General features: G+C 36.2%; 4 protein-coding genes across 6 annotated transcripts; 2 read left to right on the forward strand and 2 right to left on the reverse strand.

The window, feature by feature from the left end:
* Positions 1-1542: 1542 nt before the first annotated feature.
* LOC114762284 (ADP-ribosylation factor GTPase-activating protein AGD5) lies at positions 1543-8034 on the forward strand. The gene is made up of 11 exons (XM_028951749.1): positions 1543-1791; positions 2930-2988; positions 3163-3253; positions 4486-4540; positions 4651-4741; positions 4865-5090; positions 5697-5919; positions 6120-6295; positions 6543-6785; positions 6870-6928; positions 7587-8034. Exons 1-11 carry the CDS (start codon positions 1741-1743, stop codon positions 7744-7746), a joined length of 1434 nt encoding a protein of 477 aa, XP_028807582.1. The 5' UTR covers positions 1543-1740; the 3' UTR covers positions 7747-8034.
* A 1644-nt stretch (positions 8035-9678) lies between these two features.
* On the forward strand, positions 9679-11113 carry LOC114762287 (uncharacterized). 2 transcript variants are annotated; one of them, XM_028951755.1, is made up of 3 exons: positions 9679-10081; positions 10356-10808; positions 10993-11113. In XM_028951755.1, exons 1-2 carry the CDS (start codon positions 9706-9708, stop codon positions 10781-10783), a joined length of 804 nt encoding a protein of 267 aa, XP_028807588.1. In that variant the 5' UTR covers positions 9679-9705; the 3' UTR covers positions 10784-10808; positions 10993-11113. The 2 variants fall into 2 exon arrangements, with proteins under 2 accessions (XP_028807588.1, XP_028807586.1); XM_028951753.1 differs by lacking the exon at positions 10993-11113 and having other exon boundaries at positions 10356-10837.
* Positions 11114-12822: 1709 nt separating this feature from the next.
* On the reverse strand, positions 12823-17460 carry LOC114762285 (cytochrome c-type biogenesis ccda-like chloroplastic protein 2). 2 transcript variants are annotated; one of them, XM_028951750.1, is made up of 13 exons: positions 17357-17460; positions 17033-17120; positions 16471-16587; positions 16325-16359; positions 15747-15877; positions 15549-15634; positions 15441-15472; positions 15029-15190; positions 14459-14531; positions 14276-14376; positions 13724-13816; positions 13356-13402; positions 12823-13205 (listed from the first exon to the last, which is right to left on the reverse strand). In XM_028951750.1, exons 2-13 carry the CDS (start codon positions 17118-17120, stop codon positions 13133-13135), a joined length of 1038 nt encoding a protein of 345 aa, XP_028807583.1. In that variant the 5' UTR covers positions 17357-17460; the 3' UTR covers positions 12823-13132. The 2 variants fall into 2 exon arrangements, with proteins under 2 accessions (XP_028807583.1, XP_028807584.1); XM_028951751.1 differs by having other exon boundaries at positions 17375-17393.
* Positions 17461-18576: 1116 nt separating this feature from the next.
* On the reverse strand, positions 18577-20972 carry LOC114762286 (uncharacterized). Its single transcript, XM_028951752.1, has 3 exons — positions 20832-20972; positions 20468-20522; positions 18577-18959 (listed from the first exon to the last, which is right to left on the reverse strand). Exons 1-3 carry the CDS (start codon positions 20914-20916, stop codon positions 18800-18802), a joined length of 300 nt encoding a protein of 99 aa, XP_028807585.1. The 5' UTR covers positions 20917-20972; the 3' UTR covers positions 18577-18799.
* Positions 20973-21668: the final 696 nt, after the last annotated feature.

Raw genomic sequence — 21668 nt, forward strand, 5'->3', positions numbered from 1 at the left:
GTATTTTTTTTATATGATTGGATAATATTATAATATTTGAATATTATCGTATTCAATTAGGGATAAATCTTTTAAAAATGTTATTTTATTCGCACGGACTCAAACTTAAAATCTTATGTTTAAGTGGTGAAAGTTTCTTCGGGTAACACCAACATTTGTTATTTGCTTTTTTCTATATTTTAATTACTTTCTCCCTTTTTAATATGGCTTTACCAGAAAACAGAATATTCTCCTTTTATTTAAAAACATTTTAATATTAAAAATTGCTGTGATCCTATATATCGTATATAAACCTTAAATTATAGCTGTTAGTTGTCAAGGTTTTAATTCCCTAAAACTGGCGTTTGTCATATTTTAAAATGCGTTTGTTTGAACAACTGATTTTTTTTACACGTTTGCTAATGTCTTTATGACGTTAATAAGGGATCGAGGTTGGATTTGTACGCACCTTTTATGGTTTTTATGCATTTTTTGGCCAGACATGGTCAAACTTAATTACTATTCTTCCGGTTCTTAATATAAGATCTATTTAACTAATTTGATTAGATTAATAAAGTTAAGTAAGTTAGTCAATTATAAGAAATATGACTTGTTTTTCTTAAACATCTTAATCATCTTCTTTAATACCCCCTCTCTCTTATATTTGATTATAATTGAAGAAGTATCTATATGGGTAATTTAGAAAAAATTGATAAATATGAAAAATAAATCTCATATTTAAGATTAAAATTAACTCAACAATTATATTCTATATTAAGTACCGGAAGGATACATGTTAGGAGTAGGATTACATCTAACAAAAAGATGTCTATGCTCTAGGGACTCTTCTTATAATCTACCACCTCCCTGGAAGAAGATGGGGGTTCATTAAATGGAAAGTTATCATGTGATTCTAGTTTAAAACAAAAAAAACTTCATCACTAAAAAGTTTTAAGTGAATCTTTTTAACCATTATAATAATTCGTTGAATTTCAATATAACTTTTAAATATTAGATCATTTAAAATACAGATCTATCGTCTATAAACTATTAACATATAAAATACAAACTTACCAATAATTAGTTGATAATATATAGTTTGATTCATTCTGAGTCTTAGGACAAGTGAATTCAATCCAACTCATTTAAATTTTTTAAAAACAAAAGCAGCATAAATTTCGTTTTGAAAAAAATATTGTTCATAAATATCTATGTGAGAATTAATTTCTCAATGATACCTATATTTTTCCATAAAAAATTATTTACTTTGAAGAATTTCATATACAAAAAATATCAGTACTTGAATCTAGATGTCATCAGATAATTAATTCTGCAAATACGTATTTGCGAGCAATTTTTCAATTCCTTCTGGCAGTGAACATAAAACATAAAATTCATTGCTTACATTATTGATAAATCATAATAGGATGAATCATTTTTGGACGCGTTATGTCACATCTATCTATCAATTTAAATATTTAATTACTATTAATGCATTTAGAAAAAATTAAAAGAAAAGGCCACGCACATATAATCGATATCCAAGTCAAGAAGGGTGTCTTCATCGCGGACACTCTTTTCGTTCTTTCTTTTGGGTGGGCGTATTATCAGAGAGAAGACGAGTCAGGGAGAGGAGAGAGAATCGCTGCGAAAAAGACCAATTTGACCTTCGATCTTCATCTTCCTCTCTCCCTCGCTTCTGTTTATTTACTTGTCTTTTCTTCTTCATTGTTTTTGGTTTTTGTTGTTTAGACGGTCACCATGAACGGGAAGGCCAACGTTTCTAAAGAGCTCAACGCAAAGCATAAAAAGGTTTTTTGTTTTTTTTTCTTTTTCTTTTTAAGTATTTTGTGTTCTTTTAGTTTGTTTAGTTGTCTTTTGCAATGTTAATTTTCTGGACTCGTATTCGCATGTCACCGATCGTGATGTTTTTGGATTTGAAAACGATCATAGTCTGGTGTATATATGAAGAAATGGAAGCCTAGAGTTGGATTTTTGTTTTCCTCGACTGTGTGCTGTTTATAATTAGCTGTTAATCTTATTTCTGGGTTGCTGCTGCAAGCAAATGGGTTAGTTGCTGCATACGGCTTCATGAGAGTTCGATCTGCCTTTTCTGTGATATATTTGCAAAATGAGTTGTCTTAGTATCTGGATTCTTAACATTTCCTGGATTAGTTATTAGTTAGTTCTGGCCAATCGGGGATGAATTATTCGGGTTATGCGTGAGACTGGATCGGGACATGTTATTTGGTGGTGTGACTCCTCTCTCTGAATAATGCTTAGTTTATTTCCTGTTTCTCTGTCTTGAGGACTTTTTTTGGGGGGTGGGGTGCGTTACTTCATGCTCAGTGCTGGACTACGCAGCTATTCAAAGTATTGTTAATCATATTCTTCACTGTTAACTATCTTCAAAATGGCTGCCTCAAATGACTTCTTTCTGAAATTTTCAATCTTTGTTCTCTTTTCCTCATTAATTCATCCATAATTTTCTTTGTCATTTTATGTGGTCTTTCCAATATTATATGATTAAGTAATTTAGATGAGAATCAAACCCTTGCGGAGGGTTTACAGATTACAGTCCTGTAAACTAAAGGAGGGGATTGAAAAGACATTAGGGGAACCTAATTTGGACTATGATTGTTTTACTTTTTGTGTTTTTGTTCTGAAGAGATTGAATTGTTAAAGACTTAATTCTTATGTCAGATGTTTACGCACTTGGTTTCATGTCCATTAATCGAAAGAGAGTTCTCCAGCTGAAAGTGTCTAACATCTTCATAGTATGTGTGTGTAAATGATATTCAAGATCCTTTATTTTTATTTTCTACATATGAACTTTAATTGAAAGCTTTTCTTCTGCTGAACATGGTTGCATTTACAACTTTTTTATTTTCTCTTTTATTCTTGTCTCTTTTGATTACATTTCCCCGTTTCTTCTTGCTGATATATGCAGATATTGGAAGGACTTCTTAAACTGCCAGAAAATAGGGAATGTGCTGACTGCAAAGCTAAGTATGTATCTGATTTGGAATGATGATTTGATACGGATCTCTTTTGATAATAGGAAAACTGAGGAAGAGATACTAATTGGTTATCAAAGTGGACTGTCTTTACCGAGCATTTGCAGTATATTTTATATTGGTTCTGAAATCTTCACTCAATTTGCAATGAAAACTTGATTTCCAGAGGTCCAAGGTGGGCTAGTGTGAACCTAGGCATCTTTATCTGCATGCAGTGTTCAGGAATACATCGAAGTCTTGGGGTACATATTTCAAAGGTATGTTGCGTATAATGATGCCCCAGTTTGTATGATATCATAAAAGTATATTGTTATGGAGACTCATTGAAATAGGATTTTCAAAAGTAGTATGCGGACAACATGCTAGGAGCTTACTGTCTAAGCCCTGCATGTGTCGCGGCAAATTGTAATGTTGGTAGTAGACTTGACTGCTTGGACTGTATAACTGTTACTGATCGGCAATTAGAATTTTATACTTATTTCGGACACTCAATATCCAAAAACATATAGGTTTCTATGCAGGGTATTGTAACATTGATGTTAGTAAGTAGTCTTGATTTTCAGTCTGTATATATGGTATTTGTATGTATTTATGTGTGCAACATCTATATGTCCGTTCTTTCTGTGGTAATGCTATTGTTGGGGCATTCATTCCTCAATTTATTGCTAGATATCCAGTAAGAATGGGCCTTCATTAATACTTATAGCTTTGATCTGTAAGGGTTTGTGGAGGTTAATGTTTACTTTGAAAATCTGCAATATTCCTTTTTCGGTTTCAATGATAAGCACCTAAATTCATTGAGAAACCTCCCATAAAAAGTTAGCTATTGAGGTGGGAGTATCACCTTGCTTGAGTACTACATTGGGCAGCTGTTATAGGACATAAACATCTCATACTATCTTGGTCTCTTAAGTGGTCATCCTTAGAAAGTTGACAGGTGCGTTTGGGATGAAAAATAAAAATAGAAATAAAATCACATTTTACTAAAGTAAAATGCGTTTCCCAGCTTATCAAAAAAAGTAAAATGCGTTTGGGGGGGGGGTTCAAAACGCCTGCCAAACACACATGACATCCTGATGACTGTGCTCTAGAAAACTTCATTTGGCCTTTTGCCAGTTAGAACTTTCTGCAGCTTGCCTTTACTCAACTACAAACCATTGGCTGTGATACCAAATGGTAGCCGCCCAAGTGGGTCGTGAACCCTCGTCCAAATGCTAGTTCTTGATGGGGGAGAGCCACCCTATTTAAGTTCCCCATTGAGCAGTATTCCATACTACCTGGGCTTCTACTATTCACGCTGCAAATTGTTTAATAACATTACCATTTAAAATGAAATATCAATACTAATGTGGACTAAATTTGAGGTGGGATTGACTGCTCTATCTGATTCCATTTTACACAATTTTTAGTCCTAAAAGTTACTCTCAGTTAAATTGCCTTGCTAATATGGATATTATATCAGTTATTTATGTAGTGGCTATTCCTGCAGGTTCGGTCTGCAACTTTGGATACCTGGCTTCCAGAGCAGGTTGCATTCATTCAATGTATGGAAATCTGATTGGTCATGAATAAGCTTGTGATTTGTAATTTCGTTACTTTGCTTTAATTATATAATTTTCTGATTATATTTTATTTCCTTGCTGTGTAAATATAGCCATGGGAAATGAAAAAGCTAATTCTTACTGGGAAGCAGAACTGCCCCCAAATTATGATAGAGTTGGAATAGAGAATTTTATTCGTGCAAAGTATGTCTGATTCTGAAGTTAAACACCTTGGGTTATATTATTATTGTTTGAAGTATATTTGTCTTGTTTTATACCCAGCGAAGATGACTTTCCTTTTGTTTTACTCAATGCATACTTTTAAAGATATGAAGAGAAGAGATGGATTCCGAGGGATGGAAAACTAAAATCACCTTCTAGGCAGCAGGACGACAGGGCTTCTTCAAATTGGCAGAGGTCTGCAGAAAGAAGTGGGCATGGTTATACAATTGCTCCTGAGAACACTTTTCATGAAAGGAAGAAAATTCAGGCAACAAATACGGTTCCTGCAACAAGGAATAATGTTCCTGCTCCTCCAAAAGCACCTGAACAGGTATATTGTCCATTTGTATAAATCGTTGTTGTTGTATATGTTAGTTTACTTTCCACTTTGGTTTTTTACCTTTTCTTATGTTGCATTCCATATGGTTTGGTCTTTTTTTAAAAAATAAACATGAAAATCTTGCCCATGTTACATCTAGTGTTGAACCTAATGACGCACATCTAAGGAACTTCATTTGGGTTTTGTGCATGTAAAATTAGGCTTTTAGTGTGGTAGGGGTTCCCATAGGAATTATTGGAGAAGAAAACAAGGAGCGAAAATAGGATGGCCGAAGTGATGCTAACTACTCATTGAATGATATCTTTAACACTTTCTTGTCACTAAAGTTGTGTACACCGTGTATCTATGGGAGCTTTTTCCACCATTATTTACACCTGATGTGAAAAAGATAAGTCTTTCCTTTTCAGGGCTTCAGAATCTGAAGTTTACAAGTTTAAAAGTAACATGGAGATTTCCTCTAGGAAATTTCTTTTGGCGGGGACTTTTTATGATAGTTGTTGAAGATAATATTGGTCAACTAAACATGAGCTTTTAACATTTCTTCATATTTAAAACCATAAATACTGTAGTTGCTTAAAAGAACTAATCTGCGAACAGGTAACTCCTGCAAAACCTCAGCGTGTAGAGAAAGTGGAACCTGTGGCTCCAAAACTGCAAGCTGAATCAACAAAACAAGCTGCTGATGTGGCTCAGAATACCCCTCCAAAAGTTGACTATGCTACAGACCTTTTCAACTTGTTATCCATGGATGGCCCTAGTGAAAATGGCACAGAGGAAGCTGGTACTACTACTGGCGATAGTAACTGGGAAGGTTTTCAGTGTATGTCATTACCTTGCCCCCCCTCCCCAAAAAAAAAAAAAAAACCAAAAAAAAAATACTATTTCAAAGAATAGTAAAATCTGGTGTCTCAAATTCTTCTGGTGATTATGAAATATTTTGTTTGAATGACCCTTTATGCGTTGGAGAGACCATTTCTTATTTTGTGCTGAGGCAATTTATGCTTACTATAATTGTTTCAGCCGCTGCAGAAGCATCGACAACTGGGAAGACTGGTTCCACAAAAGCAGTGGAGAGCACTCCCAAGTCTAATTCTGGAATTGAGGATCTATTTAAGGACTCACCTTCAGTGACTCCTTTAGTTCCAGAAAAACCTCCGAAAGATTTGAAGAATGATATCATGAGCCTCTTTGAAAAGGTATGCAGCGCATTTTAACAAGCCACTAAATAATCCTAATCTTACTACTTATGGTGCTTCTTTGCTAACTGTGTATTTTTAGCCTAAGCAAAGAATGTAGGATATCTGTTATTGTTAGGTAATTTTTCCATTATTGTCGTATTTTATCTCTAGTAGTCTTGTCACATTAATGAATTTTTGCTGTCAGCATCTATGAAATTTGTTGTGGGTATGATTTTGTCTGACATGTTGAATTGATTATCTGCAGTCCAACATGGTCTCTCCATTTTCTGCGCACCAGCAACAGCTTGCCATGCTTGCACAGCAACAGTCCCTTCTAATGGCTGCTTCAGCCAACTCTGCTGGTGGGAACCCCAAGTATCCTGGTAGTATGCAACAACCCGGACTGAATGGATCCAATATTCCTGTCCCAAGTTGGCCCACTGCCGGTTACCCAATTCCCGGAGTATTGCCAATGGCTGGTCAGGGAGAGCTGCAGAAACTGATGCAGGTACTGACACAAGGAAGTATGAAATAATCGATTACTAGCTCATTCTTATCTATTCAGAAACTAAATATCTCTTTTCTGAACTAGACTAGGAGCACGACTCCAGCAAATCCTGCGTTGAATTCTGTGCAGTATTCAACATCTAGGTATGTTACTGCTTAGTTTACTTTTAGCCATGTGAGTTGGAGTTTGCCTCACTCATAAGAATTTGACTTGGATTGGATGGTACATGATATTTTTAGAATTCAGAATTACTCTGATCTGATTATTACTGACTAGAAGGCATTATAGTTTCAAAAATTCAATAAGTGCTCGTTGCTTGCTGATTGCTGTAAAAAAACTTAAAAAAAAAAAAAAGGCTATTTAGGGGTTTTGTTTCCTGTCATAAAGACTTCATGCAGCACCTTGTTATCATTTGTATCCTCTTTATATTTGAGGCTGTTGCATTAGCATTATTGAAGAAATTTTAAACCATGTCAACTGATAGTGTTGCTGGTCCCTACACTGCTTTGAATATGATTTTGAACTGGAAAACACTCCATCCTCCAAAAGATAGCCAATCGGACATTCTCTTGCCATGGATTTAATAGGACTATAGGTTAGAAAAGATATAACATCCGATCTTTGTTCATCTATTCTGGTTACCTCCCTTTACATTAAAATTTACTGAAGACTCTGTCACCAAAAAGGAAAAAATTCACTGAAGACTTCCCTTGTGATTTTCAAGCCAATACATAACTTTTTACTATTCCCAATTCAGATCCTATGCTGACCAACTTGCCTTTTTCTTTTGATCTTTTTCAGTTTCTATACAATGGGACAGGCTAGACCCGTTAATGGTGTCACGACGATGGGAGCGAGTAAAGCTCCGCCAGCAGCTTCAATGTCGCCATCAACCTCCTCACAGGCGCCAAAGGACTATGACTTCTCCTCTTTAACGCAAGGGATGTTTGCCAAACAGTGATTAGGCTTTTGCTTGACACCTTCAACTATGTCATATATCGTATAGAATTAGTTTAAATGAAATGAAAGTGCAGTTCTTTCTTTTCCTCCAGATTCTGTTGAGTTGGGGAGCCATTTGTAGAATGCTTTCGCTTCATAGAGAATAGTTCAGTTTTTTTTTTCCTTCGTGTCGAGTGGTCGCTTATTTTGTAGAATGTGTATTCACAATAATGAAATTAGTATATTGATTATTTGTTCAGGTGTTTACTAAATTATTTTTAATATAATAATAATATAATGTTTGGTTTTATAGGATTAGATTTGAATATTGGTAGGCTTGAGTGAGCATAACTTTTTCATTCTAATATTTTTCGTGTAAAAGTTGAAGCATGATGCAATTCAATTACATTTTTCTTTTTGGCCAATGAATTCTTTTTGCCTCTCGAATAACTTGGAACTTGAATATCTAATAAAATTTCCTGTGTGATACTTCTGATGCAATCCATCCAAAACTGTGGCAATCAAACAGATTTTAAGTACGAGGTGAATGTTCAATAATCAAATGGAAGGTTAAGATTATATGAATACTTCAGAAGTTTAAATATATTACTATTTTATAAAATGCAGTATTTAGAATTGTGAATGTGAGAGGCAACAGGTTACTGCGTCAGTAGGTGTAGCTGCAAAATTTCTTCTGTTCCTTCCACCATAACTGAAATTATTAGCTTACTCATGGTCTTACTTTTTGCTGGTCTAAGGGCTTAAGAATTAAGAAGCACTGAGGCATTTATGGATAGTGCTGAAGCCATAAGCCATGTTACAAAAGGCTGAGTGTGATATTAACCACCCGTTTGCTGATCTTGTTCAAGAAGATTGGCAGCTAGCTGTCTTTGCCCCCTCTTGCACATAGAATTTAAATCTTGTTACTGACCAACTAGCTAAGCTAGCTGATAACTTCAAAAGAAAATTTTTATATCTTTAATCCTCCATTCCAAGTTAAGAAGTAGTGGTTGATAGCTTGTTTCAATTTGTATCCTGTAAAAGATTTTTTAGTTAAATTAATTTTTAATTTATCTAATACTACAAAATATTTTTTTAATAATAATAGCATCTGAAAGTTATTTTTTGTACATATAAATTATTTTTTTAATAACACTCAGTATCCGTAATTTTAAAGTTCTTGGAAAAATATTTTCAGGAAAAACTTACACTAAAAAAATGTTTTAAAATACTATGTAAATCACAAATTAATTTACAATATTTAGTTCAGTGATAGCAAATATACATCTGATCCTCTTCCAACTGCACCCACTTTTTTCCGGTCCAAAAACAAAAAAAAAAACTGCTCCCACTTTCCAGTAAAAAGAGGGGGAAAAAACAGTAGTCCTCGAACGAGACCGTACCAAAAGGTTCAATCCCCACCAGAAGAGAATAATGCCGAGCCCCACATGCTGCACGATTTTCGAAAATGAATAGCTTAAGCGTCCTTATCAAACGCTCCTGATAAAACGCACCGTTCTGTTCCCATCGCTTTATTTCCCCCCTATATATTTTTGCCCCACTCTTTCACTTCCATTTCCAAATTTCCATTTCTCCCTCAATGCTCCCATAAATTCTGCCATCTAGTAGTACTGAAGCCACCGGAGAAACAACTGTAAACTCGCCAAGAAAAAAACCGTTACCAATGGCTTCTTTCTCGAACTGGGTCCTCTCCCTCAAGGTGGTGCTATTCTCCACTGGCGTTATGTCCTTGGCCGTGACTTTGAAGTTCTCTGTTCCTCTGGTCTCGGATTTCATCGTCTCCGATGTTCCTAACATTTGGAGCTTCTTCCTCACATGGTTAAGGCCTCCTTACCTATACATTCTCGTCAACTGCATAATCATCAGTATCGCCGCCTCTTCCAAGTTCATGAATCACAAGCTCCATGATCAAGCTCGCTCGACAGATCCACCGGTCGTTCTTCCAACCGATCAAGTCAAAATGGCCGGCGAGATACGTCCGGAGTATGCCATCTACAACGTGGGCAACGAAGCGGTTTCTGAGGCGGACATGATCTCCAGCGATTTACGGACCGACTACGCTGCCTTCAGCTGCGTCATTTCGGAAGGTTACGTTCACGATTGGAAAGTACAGGAGATGGCTCCCGAGGTTCAGCAGGAAAGGATTTCGAATGGGGAGAAGACGAAGATCATAAATGAAGAAATCGCGAACGAAGATTCCGTTCACGCGCCGAGCTCTGTAATGACAAGCATGCAGAGCAGGGACTTGTTGGCTTTCTCGTCTCTTAGTGACGACGATAGATCGCCAGTTTCCGCTAGGTTTGGCCACCGGAAGGCTGCCAAGGCTAGTCCCCAAGGTAGCTCTTTCTCTGTCGCCATTTACTTTTGAGATCTGGAGTAGAAAATTTTTTTTTAAAAAAATCGTATAACATACAGGAAAATAATTCTTCATATTAAGTTCCAAATAATGACGTACAAGTACATTTAACAGGAATAGAATACAGGTTTTTGAAATTTGAAATTAAAAAAAAAACACACACACACAACGGTCCGAATTTTTTTTTTAGGGGCAATAAAAATAACGGTAACATTGTGCAAAAGAAATAACGGCAACCTTGAAACGTGGTCCAGGTGGGAAAGCGGCGTTGGGAGTGGCGAGGCCGAAGCGGCAGGACACGCTGGAGAGTACGTGGAGGACGATGACGGAGGGACGTGCTATGCCGTTAACCAGGCACCTGAAGAAGTCCGACACGTGGGACTCAAACCACCACCGTAACGATACGCCGCTAAGGGACCGAAACGGGTGTACCCCTCCGAATTCGAAACTGATGAAGAAGTCGGAGATGTTCAGCGAGCAAAGCCGAGCCTACAAGGAGAATAACTCATCGGCGAGTTCGTCGCCGGGATCCGCGAAGATGAGGAAAGAACCGTCGCTGAGTCAGGACGAGTTGAATCGACGAGTAGAGGCTTTCATCAGGAAGTTCAACGAGGAGATGAGGTTACAGAGGCAGGAATCGTTGAGGCAGTACCGCGAAATGATCAATAGTGGGGCCCGTTGAGACGTTACCGTTGTGATGTTTTTCCGATCGTCTTTTTATCCGAAAAAGAAACAAAAGAAGTCGCTCCTTGTCTTGTGACTCTTTGATTTTGTTATTTTCCCAAGTGAAGAAGCTACCATTTTGGTAGGTTATTATCGGGAAAAAAGAGTTTACAGAGAGGCAGTACTGCGAAATGCGAAATGATCGATTTACCGTTATGATGTGTTTCCAATGGTCTCGTTATCAAGAAATACGAAGTCGTGCCTTTTCTCATGCCTCTTTGATTTTGTTATTTTCCCAAATGAAGAAGCTACCATTTTGGTAGATTATTATTGGAAAATTAGTGTTTATTTCTCTCACATTGGGTTTCAATGCTCTAGTTGATGGACGAGGTCATTTGTTTTGGAACATTGGTTTTCTCGGGTTTTCTCAGGGAAGGAAAATGAAATATTAAAATTCAGAAAACATTATCTTTTGGTTCATTACGCTGTCTATTACTTCATGTTTTCCTTTCTTCATCAATATAAAAAATTGACAGACAGCTACTTAACTAATAACATGTCTGGATAAAGTTCTGAATGCAAGACTGATGCTGGCATGTTAATGTGCATGTATTTAAATTATATTAAATATTAAAAAAAATTAAGGTGTATTCAACATCTTCAAATATTTTTTATTTTGTAGTGTATCCAATATTATCAAATATTTTTGATACATCCAACACTTTAAGATATTTTTTTAGATATACCTAGCACCCAAAGATATATTTTTGGTGGATCCAACACTAAGGCAAAAAAAATACTACAGAATACTAAACGCATCTAAAAAATACTTTGGGTGCTGATAAACCTTAACCAATTGTAAAAACCACAAGAAAAATAAAAAAAGAGAGGGGCATGTGTGAATTTAATTTTTATTTGTTTTTCTCGAGCAATTTTTGGGGGCGTCATGAGAACCATTTTTCTCATCTAAATGAGACTTGGAGAAGCGAAGCGTAGTTGCCTAATAGCAATAATTTCCCCTTTGGCCATACGTCATGCTTCCCTCAGAATGGTTACTGGACAAGAATAGGCCGAACTCACAATAACGAAGCCGCATTACCTCATAGTTATCTCTTGCCCTTTTCAAGGGAAAAAGTATGCCTACTTTGTTTCACAGTAAACCTACTTTCTATTGCGGCTAGCAGACCTAGTTGGACTAGTGGGAACTTTAAATCTGGAAACCAATTCAGCACCACATGAAAAACTATCCTCAATATCTTCATAAATTTCAGGCCAAAATATCGTTAATGCTGTCTTATCCGTTATCACACATGAGTAGTGGTCCCAATGAGGCTTGCACAGCCACACCATATAATTGAACATTGAGCTCTTCCATATACTTTGGTAAAATTACTGAAAACGCAACTTGAAAATCTACCAGCTAAATTTACACAATTTAACACTCATTTAATGAGTCTTCTATTCCCAGATAACCAGATATTATTAGGCCTATTGTACAGGAATGGAAAAATAAATTGCATTATTTATAAATTTAGAACTTTCTATAACTTGTATTTTATATTAACTAGTCCTTGCACCTGTGTGATGCACAGCACAGGTAAGTTAATTCGCAATTTTACTGACAATGGTATACTCTTCTTTTATCAACATGGTAATAGAATAGTCAACAGACTTAACAGTTTGTCAATATGATTTGAGACTTTTTGTGATAGTTATTGATGGAAGATAATATTGGCCAGACTTTCTAAGACTCTTTTATGAAACAGGGGCATCAGAGTTCAAAAAAACATTAGACGTGGTGTTGATAGGGCACCATCTTTATAGAGATCCAGCATCTTTAGTCCCTGTCAATTCACACAACAACATATAGCTTCGCAAATATGAAGAGATACACCTAAGCTTTCTTTCTTTTCTACTAAACTTTCAATTGAATATAAATTGTCCAAGGAATTTAAGAATTGAAATTTGAGTGACATACAATATGAAGTAAATCTCAACTTTTTTTTTGGGGGGGGGGGGGGATAATCGCTAGGATGGCCTGGTGAAAGATCAAGAGGATGTGACATTAATCCGTCCCGTGTACTTCTATATATTGAATATGTGGAACAAATATACATTGAATCGTTCGTGTAAAAGAACACAGTATCAGAATCCTAAGCTGATGTGTGTTTAAAATAAGAGAGTTACAGAGAAAGTATAGACTAGGGATACTTCCTTTTTTTTTTTTTTTTTTTTTACTTTCATTTTTTTTAAAACCAATTCTTTCTTTTCTCTCTCTCTTATTTTAAAGACCCTGTAAATTTTTAATTCTAGACAATCCAAATCCATTGAGAACTTACGACCTAAGAGATGTTTATTCCTCCTTATTCTACATCACCATTGTTGTTGGGAATACCCTATCCATGAAAGTGTACAGACCACCTCCTAACAGAAGTGCTCCACTGTGGAACAAGAGAATTGAAATGCGCATCAGAAACAACAAAAGTAGTAGAGTAGGTGTGAGACAATGACTGTAATAGCCTAATGATAAAAGTGTTCCGAAAAAATGATGAGTTCTCTCCCTCTTCTGACCCTCGAAGTTTAAATATTACCTCATAGGATTGATCCATGCTGAGAACTTGCGAAATGAAAGCAGGCTCTGCCAATCCACATTTGGATAAGAAATTCAGTTTTCAACAGCATATCCTGGTCTAACAGATCTTAAAGTGTTGTTTTGTACACAGATATTTTGACTTTCCAAGCACTTAAAGACTTGGTATTTACCAAGTATTTAAGCACCGGATCTAACAATGCGAAGGTTTCTGGGTTGCATACTTGCGTATGTTGAAGTATTTAATTTTTACACATTTCTCTTGCGCTAGTTTTATGCAAATAGTTTTCGAAGTACTTGAATATAAGAATGCTCTCAGACAAAATGCCACCTAAGACTATTTTATAAACCAGAATATCATATACGAACCTGTAATGCCCCAGCGAAAGAAGCAGCTAAGAGTAAAGGAGAAACATAACCAGTTGTGTATGTCAAAAGTAAGCTACCTCCAATCACTGGATCCTGTGAAGAAAATATTGTTCTTGTCATTTTCATAGGAGTGACGATGTGAGTATACTGAATTTAAGCAAATAAATAAATGAGATGTGCATGTAGGTAATTAAATGGATATTTATAATATGATACATTTACACGACTAATGCACTTTTTCTTTATTGTCAGCCATGGTATTAATGCACTTGAACCATTTCTAAGTTATTTGCACTGACTAAGCAGAAGTACCACACGATAGTTGTTGGTTCTTTTTAATCCTGCAAGACAATGTAGTCAGCAAGGAATAATGAAGAGCTCTTTCCTTCATATGTTGGGCCCTGGTAACCTACCACATTGAAGTGCTGAAGCTTTTTCTCGGAAGTAAATTCCCATTTTTGTTGTGAGGGGCCAAAGTGGGGGAGGGGGGCGATTGGACGTAACATGCATAGTAAACAGCATATGAATCAAGACAAAAGAAATGTGGAATACCTTTGACGCAGCAACATATCCCAGAATAGTAGCCAGCACAGGTGTACTACAGGGTGAGGCAGCTAGAGCAAAGGTAAGCCCAGCTAGATATGCTTGCACACCTAAATGAGATCATTTCTTCATATGCTCTGCATGAAAATGCATATTGAAGAAGCTAATTCAATGTAATGATCATCAACTTACTTGATGGTAAATTGGCAGCTGCTGCACGTGGATCAAAATTGTCAAAAAATGAGGGAAGCCGTAATTCAATGATCTGTAAAATTTGCTCAAGGTGAGAACCAAAAAATAGAGTAGAACATTTGTTCAGAGAAATCTTTTAAGTTGGTTAGCTTCAAAGGATTCTCACTTTAGAAAACCAATAATATCAAACTAAATCTGAAGGGCACCAACGAACATGCCCAGAATTAAAGGTGACTGACAAAAAATGGTCCAAATATTGAGAATCTATAATGTTGATCATAACAGTTCTGAGTATAAAATTTCTCTCAACAATAAACTTCACAAGACTTTGCTGAGGCAGGTCTAAGCCAGTGAAATTCTTCAAAAGATTAACATATTGTGAAACATCTAAATATATAAATGAGTCATAAGCGTTAGAGCAGCAAATTCTAATCATTAGATCTTGCATGAGCGGTCAAGATTAAAACAACTCTTGTTTTTTCTATGTGATAGTTTGACCTTTATGTGGCCCTCCACTCGAACCCATTAAAATCAAACAGATAGACATAGGTGAAAATGAAGAAAAGATACCTCAAGAAGGTTCAGACCCATAACTATTGCCAGACCAGAAGCGGCCAAAGGTAGTCCTTGGCCTATCTGTCCATAAGCCTTTCCAGCAAATGATGCTGCTACACCCAACAGTGCTAATGTGGTGGCAAGACCTAAAGAAAATGCCACAGAATCACCAATAACCTGTCAGCAAGAAGACAGAACTGTTAGTGAGAAATATACCTGTTGCTCATGTGCGTGCAATCATGAAGTGGAATTCAGACAAGTGGAGGAAACGATGCAAAGCACAAGCCAACATCTTGGATACACTTGTAGTTGTCACTGTTAGTGAAGGCCTTTGAGAACAATAACATTCAACTTAGGCAATGAAGTGAGGTAAGAAGAACAAGAGAATGAGCCTTTTTATGCTGAAACAAACTACCCAGGTAATTACCTCTGCCCTGCTTTTGCCAGACCCAAATGCCCCTGCCAGATTCCAATTCAAAAATTTAGGCATTTGAAAAGAATTCGTATTTTGAGTGCATAACAGAAGCAAACTCACCAATGTAACCAAGAGTTAGAGGTAAGACACTTAGTGTACAGGGTGAAAGGCTGGTAACAAGCCCCGCCCCATAAATTACTGCTAAACTGCAAATAAGAATATGCAGCAAAGAAGAAAACATAAGCATAAGCATCAGATCTTCGCCCCGGGGGGTGTTGGAATCGATAATAAAAATGCATAGGATAATTTATGAAGTACCTGGTGAAGCTGAGAGAACCTAATTGATCTTGAACAGCTACATTGGCCTGTTGTCCGGCTGAATATAGCAAGCCTCCAAACCAATCACCCAAGCTTCCATCAGCCAAAGCATAAACGGAACCAATCACTTCCTGACTTGAAAGGAAATAAATACAATTCCTGAGATGTATACAATGTCTATGACTTGAATGTAGAAAGAACAGACTAGTTTCTTAATAAGTCAACTAATAAGTTTATAAAGGAAAAAATTAGACTTACATTTAATGCAAATAATAGCTTTAAATGTATAACAGGATAAATTTGAACTATTGCAATTATTCTTAAAGGTTCATTGTGAATGATTTGTCCATACCCACAAAAGGGACCAGGGAAAAAACTCACGTAGTCCCTCCAATTTCATGTTTGGTAATGCACTATGCAATACTACTTGTCTATTTTGTAATATAGATAGTAGAATGGATGTTTAGCAGTCTTCTAAAACGTTTCTGCGACTTGGAAAAAATGAATTTCATATATATATATATATATATGTATGTATTCATGCACGTACGCTCCTGAACAGACTTATCTGTACTTACAGCCTTCGCAGCAACTGGTGCAATCAAGTTGGCCACTGAAAAGCATGGAGATAAAAAAAATGCTCACCGTTACAATTAATCAACAGCCAGTGATATCTGATAACATACTCCACAATGCACAATCACCAAAAGATCAAAGCCATTACCTGTGATGGAACCTATCACGGCCATTATGCTGGTGCTGTCAACCTTCCAACTTGATGGTAAAAGATTCTCAGGCTTGGAAATTTTCTTGTGCGCGTTCATGGGGACAACAGATTTTCCTAGAATAAACAAACAAACAAACAAATGGGAGGGCACTGTCTTAGAATGACTTCAAAGTCATTCAGGAAGCAGATAGAAGATATTATTTACATGGTAAATATCACCCTTAGCATTTATTTTTTATCCCTGAACCTGATAATAACTAAATGACGCATGTGTGATCTGACATCCGCATTTTCTCTTTCTCCAATCTCCATCAAGAGCAAAATTATGCACAGAACTTATTATTAAAATTATTATCATACTGAAAATATGTATGGCAGGCGATGTCACAAGCTGAAAATTTGCAGGCCTTTCTAAGACATAATGGAACCAAACAAAATATTCCTACCAAAAAAAAAACAAGGAGAAGAACTAGAATGCTACGTAGACAAAGATCGCTTACCCAGAGGTTACTATCAAAACGGAAGCGCAAAATGAAACAAAAGAATTTGATATACTTACTGTTACGGCTATCTTGGTCAATATTGCAGTTAGATATTCTCAAAGATGGAAGACCATGACCTCCATAGTAGCTGATACCGAGACTCATCTGCGTCAAACATCAAATAAAATTCGAGATTGATAAAACAAAAGACAAACGTTCCCGGCAGCATAGAATTCAAACTCGCAGCAGAAACATCGGAGCTAAAGGGCAATTAAAACATTTCGTTGCCCATATGTTTTTGTTCGACAAAATCGAGAAACTAGGAGCTAACTCAAGCTCAGAGCTGCGGAGTAAGCACAATAAAATTGCAGGCTTTAAAAATAAAAAATAAAAATTCTTACGTTATCTTTCTCACTCACTTCAATTTCCCTCCCTTACTCAACGACCAAATGGGGACTCTAAAGAAAGAGTTCAATTCGGTAAAATTGTTAATAGAGTGAAGTGCGTTGATTTATACTAGCGGTTCCTCGAAGCGCACGTCAGTAATGCCACTGGATATTTAATGACGTTACGAATGGGAGAAAGAAAGATAGGAATACCGTGCGGGACGCAACTTCACGCACGGGCATGCGAGCTTCCAAACGACTAGCGCTGTTGCGCTTTCGCGTTCTTCCAGGTGATTTTTTTCAGAGATTTTATTTATAAATCAAAAGTTTTAAATAAACATAATAAATATATTTCCCAAACCAAAGGATTCAAAATCTGGGACATGTTTAAATGAAATTAACAATTAGTACCTCCGCTTCTAATTATAAGAACCAGTTGACTAATTTGAGGAGATTAAAGAAGTAAGTTGAGTTAGTTATTTGTTTTAAATAGATGTTTTTTCTAAAATATCCTTACTAATCAAGTGTATTGACTAGAATTATCATTGTTAGAAGGGTTATTTTGAAAAAAATGTATAAATATGAGAGACAAAATAGATTGGAGTCTTATATTTAGGACCAAAATAAAAATCAAACAGAATCTTATATTAAGGATCAGAGGTAGTATTAAAAAAATATCTGTTTCTGACAAAGGATGAATATTTCTTGAACAAGGCCATGCAATTTTTCGCCAGCATCGGATAAATACAGGGTATTAATAACTTCAATAACAGTTTTTCAAATTCAACGTCGGGTTCTTTTTCACCAGGGTTTTTGATTAGTTTCATTCATGAGGTGTTTAGAGAACCAAATCATAATTTAGAAATGATTTTACGATATACTGCCTCCGATTCTAATTAGAACTAGTTGATTAATTTGAGGAGATTAAAAAAATTAAATTAGTTATTTGTAACAAATATGTATTGTTTTTTTACTAAAATATCCTTACTAATCAAGTGTATTGGTTATAACTATCATTGTTAAAAAATTACTTTAGAAAAAAATTTATAAATATGACAGACAAAGTGAATTAGAGTTTTATATTTAGAACCAAAATAAAAGTCAAACAAAATCTTGTATTAAAAACCGGAGGTAGTACAAAATAAATATGTGAAAGAATTTGTCTCGATTTACAGAAAAATACTTTTAAAAAATACTTTTGTAAGAATTCAAAACACTGCGTAAGAACAGATAGCAAACGCTGCAAGTTTTCCTGAATCCACATTACTTGCAACTCATAAAATGATGCAACCAAACGGCACTTGCAATACTCAAAACTGACCCCTAAATTAGCGTTCAACTGTAGACGATACGGCATGCATACGTTTCAGTGATCGACCAAAAAGTATGAAACTTTCACCTCAAAAAAAAAAAAAAAAAAGAAACTTTTCCAAGTAATGATGTCAACCGTCCAGCTATTCAGTCATACAGGACTTTGGCAGATTGAACTCTTAATTTTTTACTTTCGTTCTTTGATATCTTCTCAGCGGCCTTCTCACTTGCAGATATAGCTTTTTCTCTTGCTTTCATCTTTCGGACATTTTTTGATCTCTTCAGAGGCCTTCCTTTCTTTATCTTCCTGTTTCAGAAGACACCCCTAATCAGAGGAGGCAAAAAACCAAGTAAACAAATTTCAGAGCAGCAAAAACTCAAAAAGAGAGAAACACACATACACACACACAAAAAGTACTCTTAGACTCTTGTCAGAGAGTGATGTTAATATTTGAGTGAAGGGTGACAAAGATTCAAGCATAAAATGTTGGAAATAATATGCAAGACATGAAAATGGAATGTCGAGTAGCAAGGACAAAAAGCAGGTGTGAAGATATTGTTAAAGTTGCAGTTCGCTCATCAACACAAATGGAAAACCAGCCAGAACATTGCCAAAATCTGATTCTCGCGAGTTTGACTGAACTTGTGAATTTGCAGCAAACTCACAGCTTCATGAGTTTGCTGAATACGCAAGTCTGACCCAGCTCAATCCCTAGCCAACAAAAAATGTCCAAAATCCCTAACACTAGTAACTCTTCCGCCTTCCTTTTACTCCTCTCATTGCACAGATACATGAACAAATAAACACACTCTTCAGTCAAGCACAACCGCATTTTCTATGAGCACCAACTAGTGGGGATTGACCGACTGGGTTTAGGAATTGGAGAAAACATCAATCCGGGGTGGACTAAAGATGGGATGAGAAGAATGTGACGCCTATGTTTCACACTGAATAATATGGGATGATTTAAGAGATATTTAAGTAGGTTGGTTCTAGAAATTCAATAGTCCCCTTCCCTCTTGAACACTCAACAATTAGTACCAAAACCTGATTGCCAAGCAGTTTGGAAAGAGTTAACCATGGAACGTTCTGACCAGTAATGAAGTGAAGTGTCACTGAATAAACTGTCATGGAATATAGTCACTGGTATGCTGATTAAATAGCATCCAATACTCTATATCGTACACCAACCTTACAGAAAGAAAACACCTAAGATTTAAAGATGGGTGAACACAAATTTGGTAAAACATTATATTTTTACATATTTATTGCATTTTTTAATCTGTGTGCAGTAACCTGGAAGGACAAATATAACGAAAGTACGTTATTAAAATACCAAATTCTTCGGATGACAAGTTTTATACTTGCCAAATGTTGGTTTAATAAACATTACAGAGTTCAGACTAATGGGCTGCCTAGCCTTCATCTTTAAAACCATGCATTAATGGTTCAGTGTCAATGTGATAATAACCCGCCTCAAGATAGTTGAACACAAATTTAGAGAAACTGTGCTGAATGAAGAAGCATGAAACTCCAAAACATCCAGATGTCCATTGAAAAAACGTGGGAAAATTAACTATATCCGCAAACATTTTTGGAACGAATTATTACTTAAGCTACTTTTCCTTCAGAGGTCTTGGTAAGTGGGAGTGGAGCCAGCGCTGTTGTAGCGGTGTCCGGATATGACATTTGAGAGACTATTTTATGACGTTCCTAAAAAACTGAAACTTTGGAAAATAGATGCCAATTAACCTCTCTACAGGACCAGTAACCTTCAGCATTCCCAATGATAACGCAGAAAATACAATACTTACATGCTGGGAGCACCAGAAACTGGGCCTTGAGCTCCGGACTCTGATGTGTCCATTGCTGCACATAAAAGGGGGGAAATTTTCAAGGTTTAACAAGTGCAGAAGGCTAACTTCTACAAGAAAACAGTTACGGCGGCTTCATATAAAACAGGAAAGGCTTACAAGACAATCAAATCAAGAGCACCCGATATTCAGTAATCAGAGACAGCAAGTAAGAAGCGATTAGATCAACAATTAAAGAACCAAATTTCTTATTTTCCATTCATAATTTTAATTAAAAAAGAAAGAAAGAAAGAAAGACCACGGTTCTGCCGAGTTGCTGCAGAAAGTAAAGACCACGGTTCTGCTGAGTTGCTACAGAAAGTACCTTGAGGAACTTCCCCAGTGGATGGCTCGCTCATATCCATTGATACGGCACCATTTTTCTTTTTCTTGTTCCTGTTTTTCGCCATGCTGAGAGAAGCGGCGGAGCAATTTGCAGCGTCCAAGGGCGATAGGGAGGACACCCAGGCCAAAACGGTGACAACGCCGCGGGTGGATTCTTTTTTTTTTTTTTTTTAATTCAAGTGTTTTATGCTCATTTTTCCTATTATGCCAAAAGGGTCCATATTCAGTTTTTTGTTCTTCTTTTTTTGGCAATTTTATGGACTTTGGGCCTCTTACGAACACCTTAATGCGTTAGGCCTCATACAGAGGCCCGTGTTTGGGTAACTCCTTGCCATGGAAGTTTCAAAGTAGATTGGGCTCAGAGGACCTATTTGGAAAGACAAATTATTTACCCCAAAAACACATAATATATACTCCGGCCCAAAAAAGGTTCAACCTTTTTCCCTGTAGTTAAAAAAAAAAAAAAAAGAAGTCTCACCATATTCAGAATCTTAAAAAATTAAAATCGGTTAGATATGAATGGAGTAAATATTGAACTGTGAGAGTTATTCTTATGTTGTTTTGTAATTAATTCTTGTGACAAATTAGTTATCATTGAAGGATGCATAACACGGGATTTCTGAAATGACACAGGTGTCCTCAAAGTATTTATCATTCATTCACTGATATTTTTTACTACCTTCCATTCCATATGCAAGTGGTCCTGCCCCTAAGGACCCTTTCGAAAAAAGTCTCTACGGCACCCTATGAGTCAGTAATTTAACTGGCAAATCAATGCGATGCCTTAAGGAAGCAGGCATTTGTAAGTGGAATCAAA

The sequence above is a fragment of the Neltuma alba genome, unplaced genomic scaffold, assembly GCF_004799145.2.
Source record: "Neltuma alba isolate B1F8T4 unplaced genomic scaffold, ASM479914v2 tig00011205_pilon, whole genome shotgun sequence".
Classification (NCBI taxonomy): Eukaryota; Viridiplantae; Streptophyta; class Magnoliopsida; order Fabales; family Fabaceae; genus Neltuma; species Neltuma alba.

Bases quoted from the DNA above. Each gene is read 5' to 3' on its own strand.
- LOC114762284 (XM_028951749.1), top strand. From the start codon at position 1,741: ATGAACGGGAAGGCCAACGTTTCTAAAGAGCTCAACGCAAAGCATAAA. The intron at 5,091-5,696 runs GTATATTGTCCA...ATCTGCGAACAG, and splicing joins CTCCAAAAGCACCTGAACAG to GTAACTCCTGCAAAACCTCA. The intron at 6,296-6,542 runs GTATGCAGCGCA...GATTATCTGCAG, and splicing joins TCATGAGCCTCTTTGAAAAG to TCCAACATGGTCTCTCCATT.
- LOC114762287 (XM_028951755.1), top strand. From the start codon at position 9,706: ATGGCCGGCGAGATACGTCCGGAGTATGCCATCTACAACGTGGGCAAC. The intron at 10,082-10,355 runs GTAGCTCTTTCT...AACGTGGTCCAG, and splicing joins TGCCAAGGCTAGTCCCCAAG to GTGGGAAAGCGGCGTTGGGA.
- LOC114762285 (XM_028951750.1), bottom strand. From the start codon at position 17,120: ATGAGTCTCGGTATCAGCTACTATGGAGGTCATGGTCTTCCATCTTTG. The intron at 14,377-14,458 runs GTAAGTTGATGA...GATCTCATTTAG, and splicing joins AGCTGCCAATTTACCATCAA to GTGTGCAAGCATATCTAGCT. The intron at 13,206-13,355 runs GTAATATTTAAA...CTTGTTCCACAG, and splicing joins GCATGGATCAATCCTATGAG to TGGAGCACTTCTGTTAGGAG.
- LOC114762286 (XM_028951752.1), bottom strand. From the start codon at position 20,916: ATGGCGAAAAACAGGAACAAGAAAAAGAAAAATGGTGCCGTATCAATG. The intron at 20,523-20,831 runs GTACTTTCTGTA...TTTTATGTGCAG, and splicing joins CACTGGGGAAGTTCCTCAAG to CAATGGACACATCAGAGTCC. The intron at 18,960-20,467 runs GTAAGTATTGTA...CTTCTGAAACAG, and splicing joins GTTTCTGGTGCTCCCAGCAT to GAAGATAAAGAAAGGAAGGC.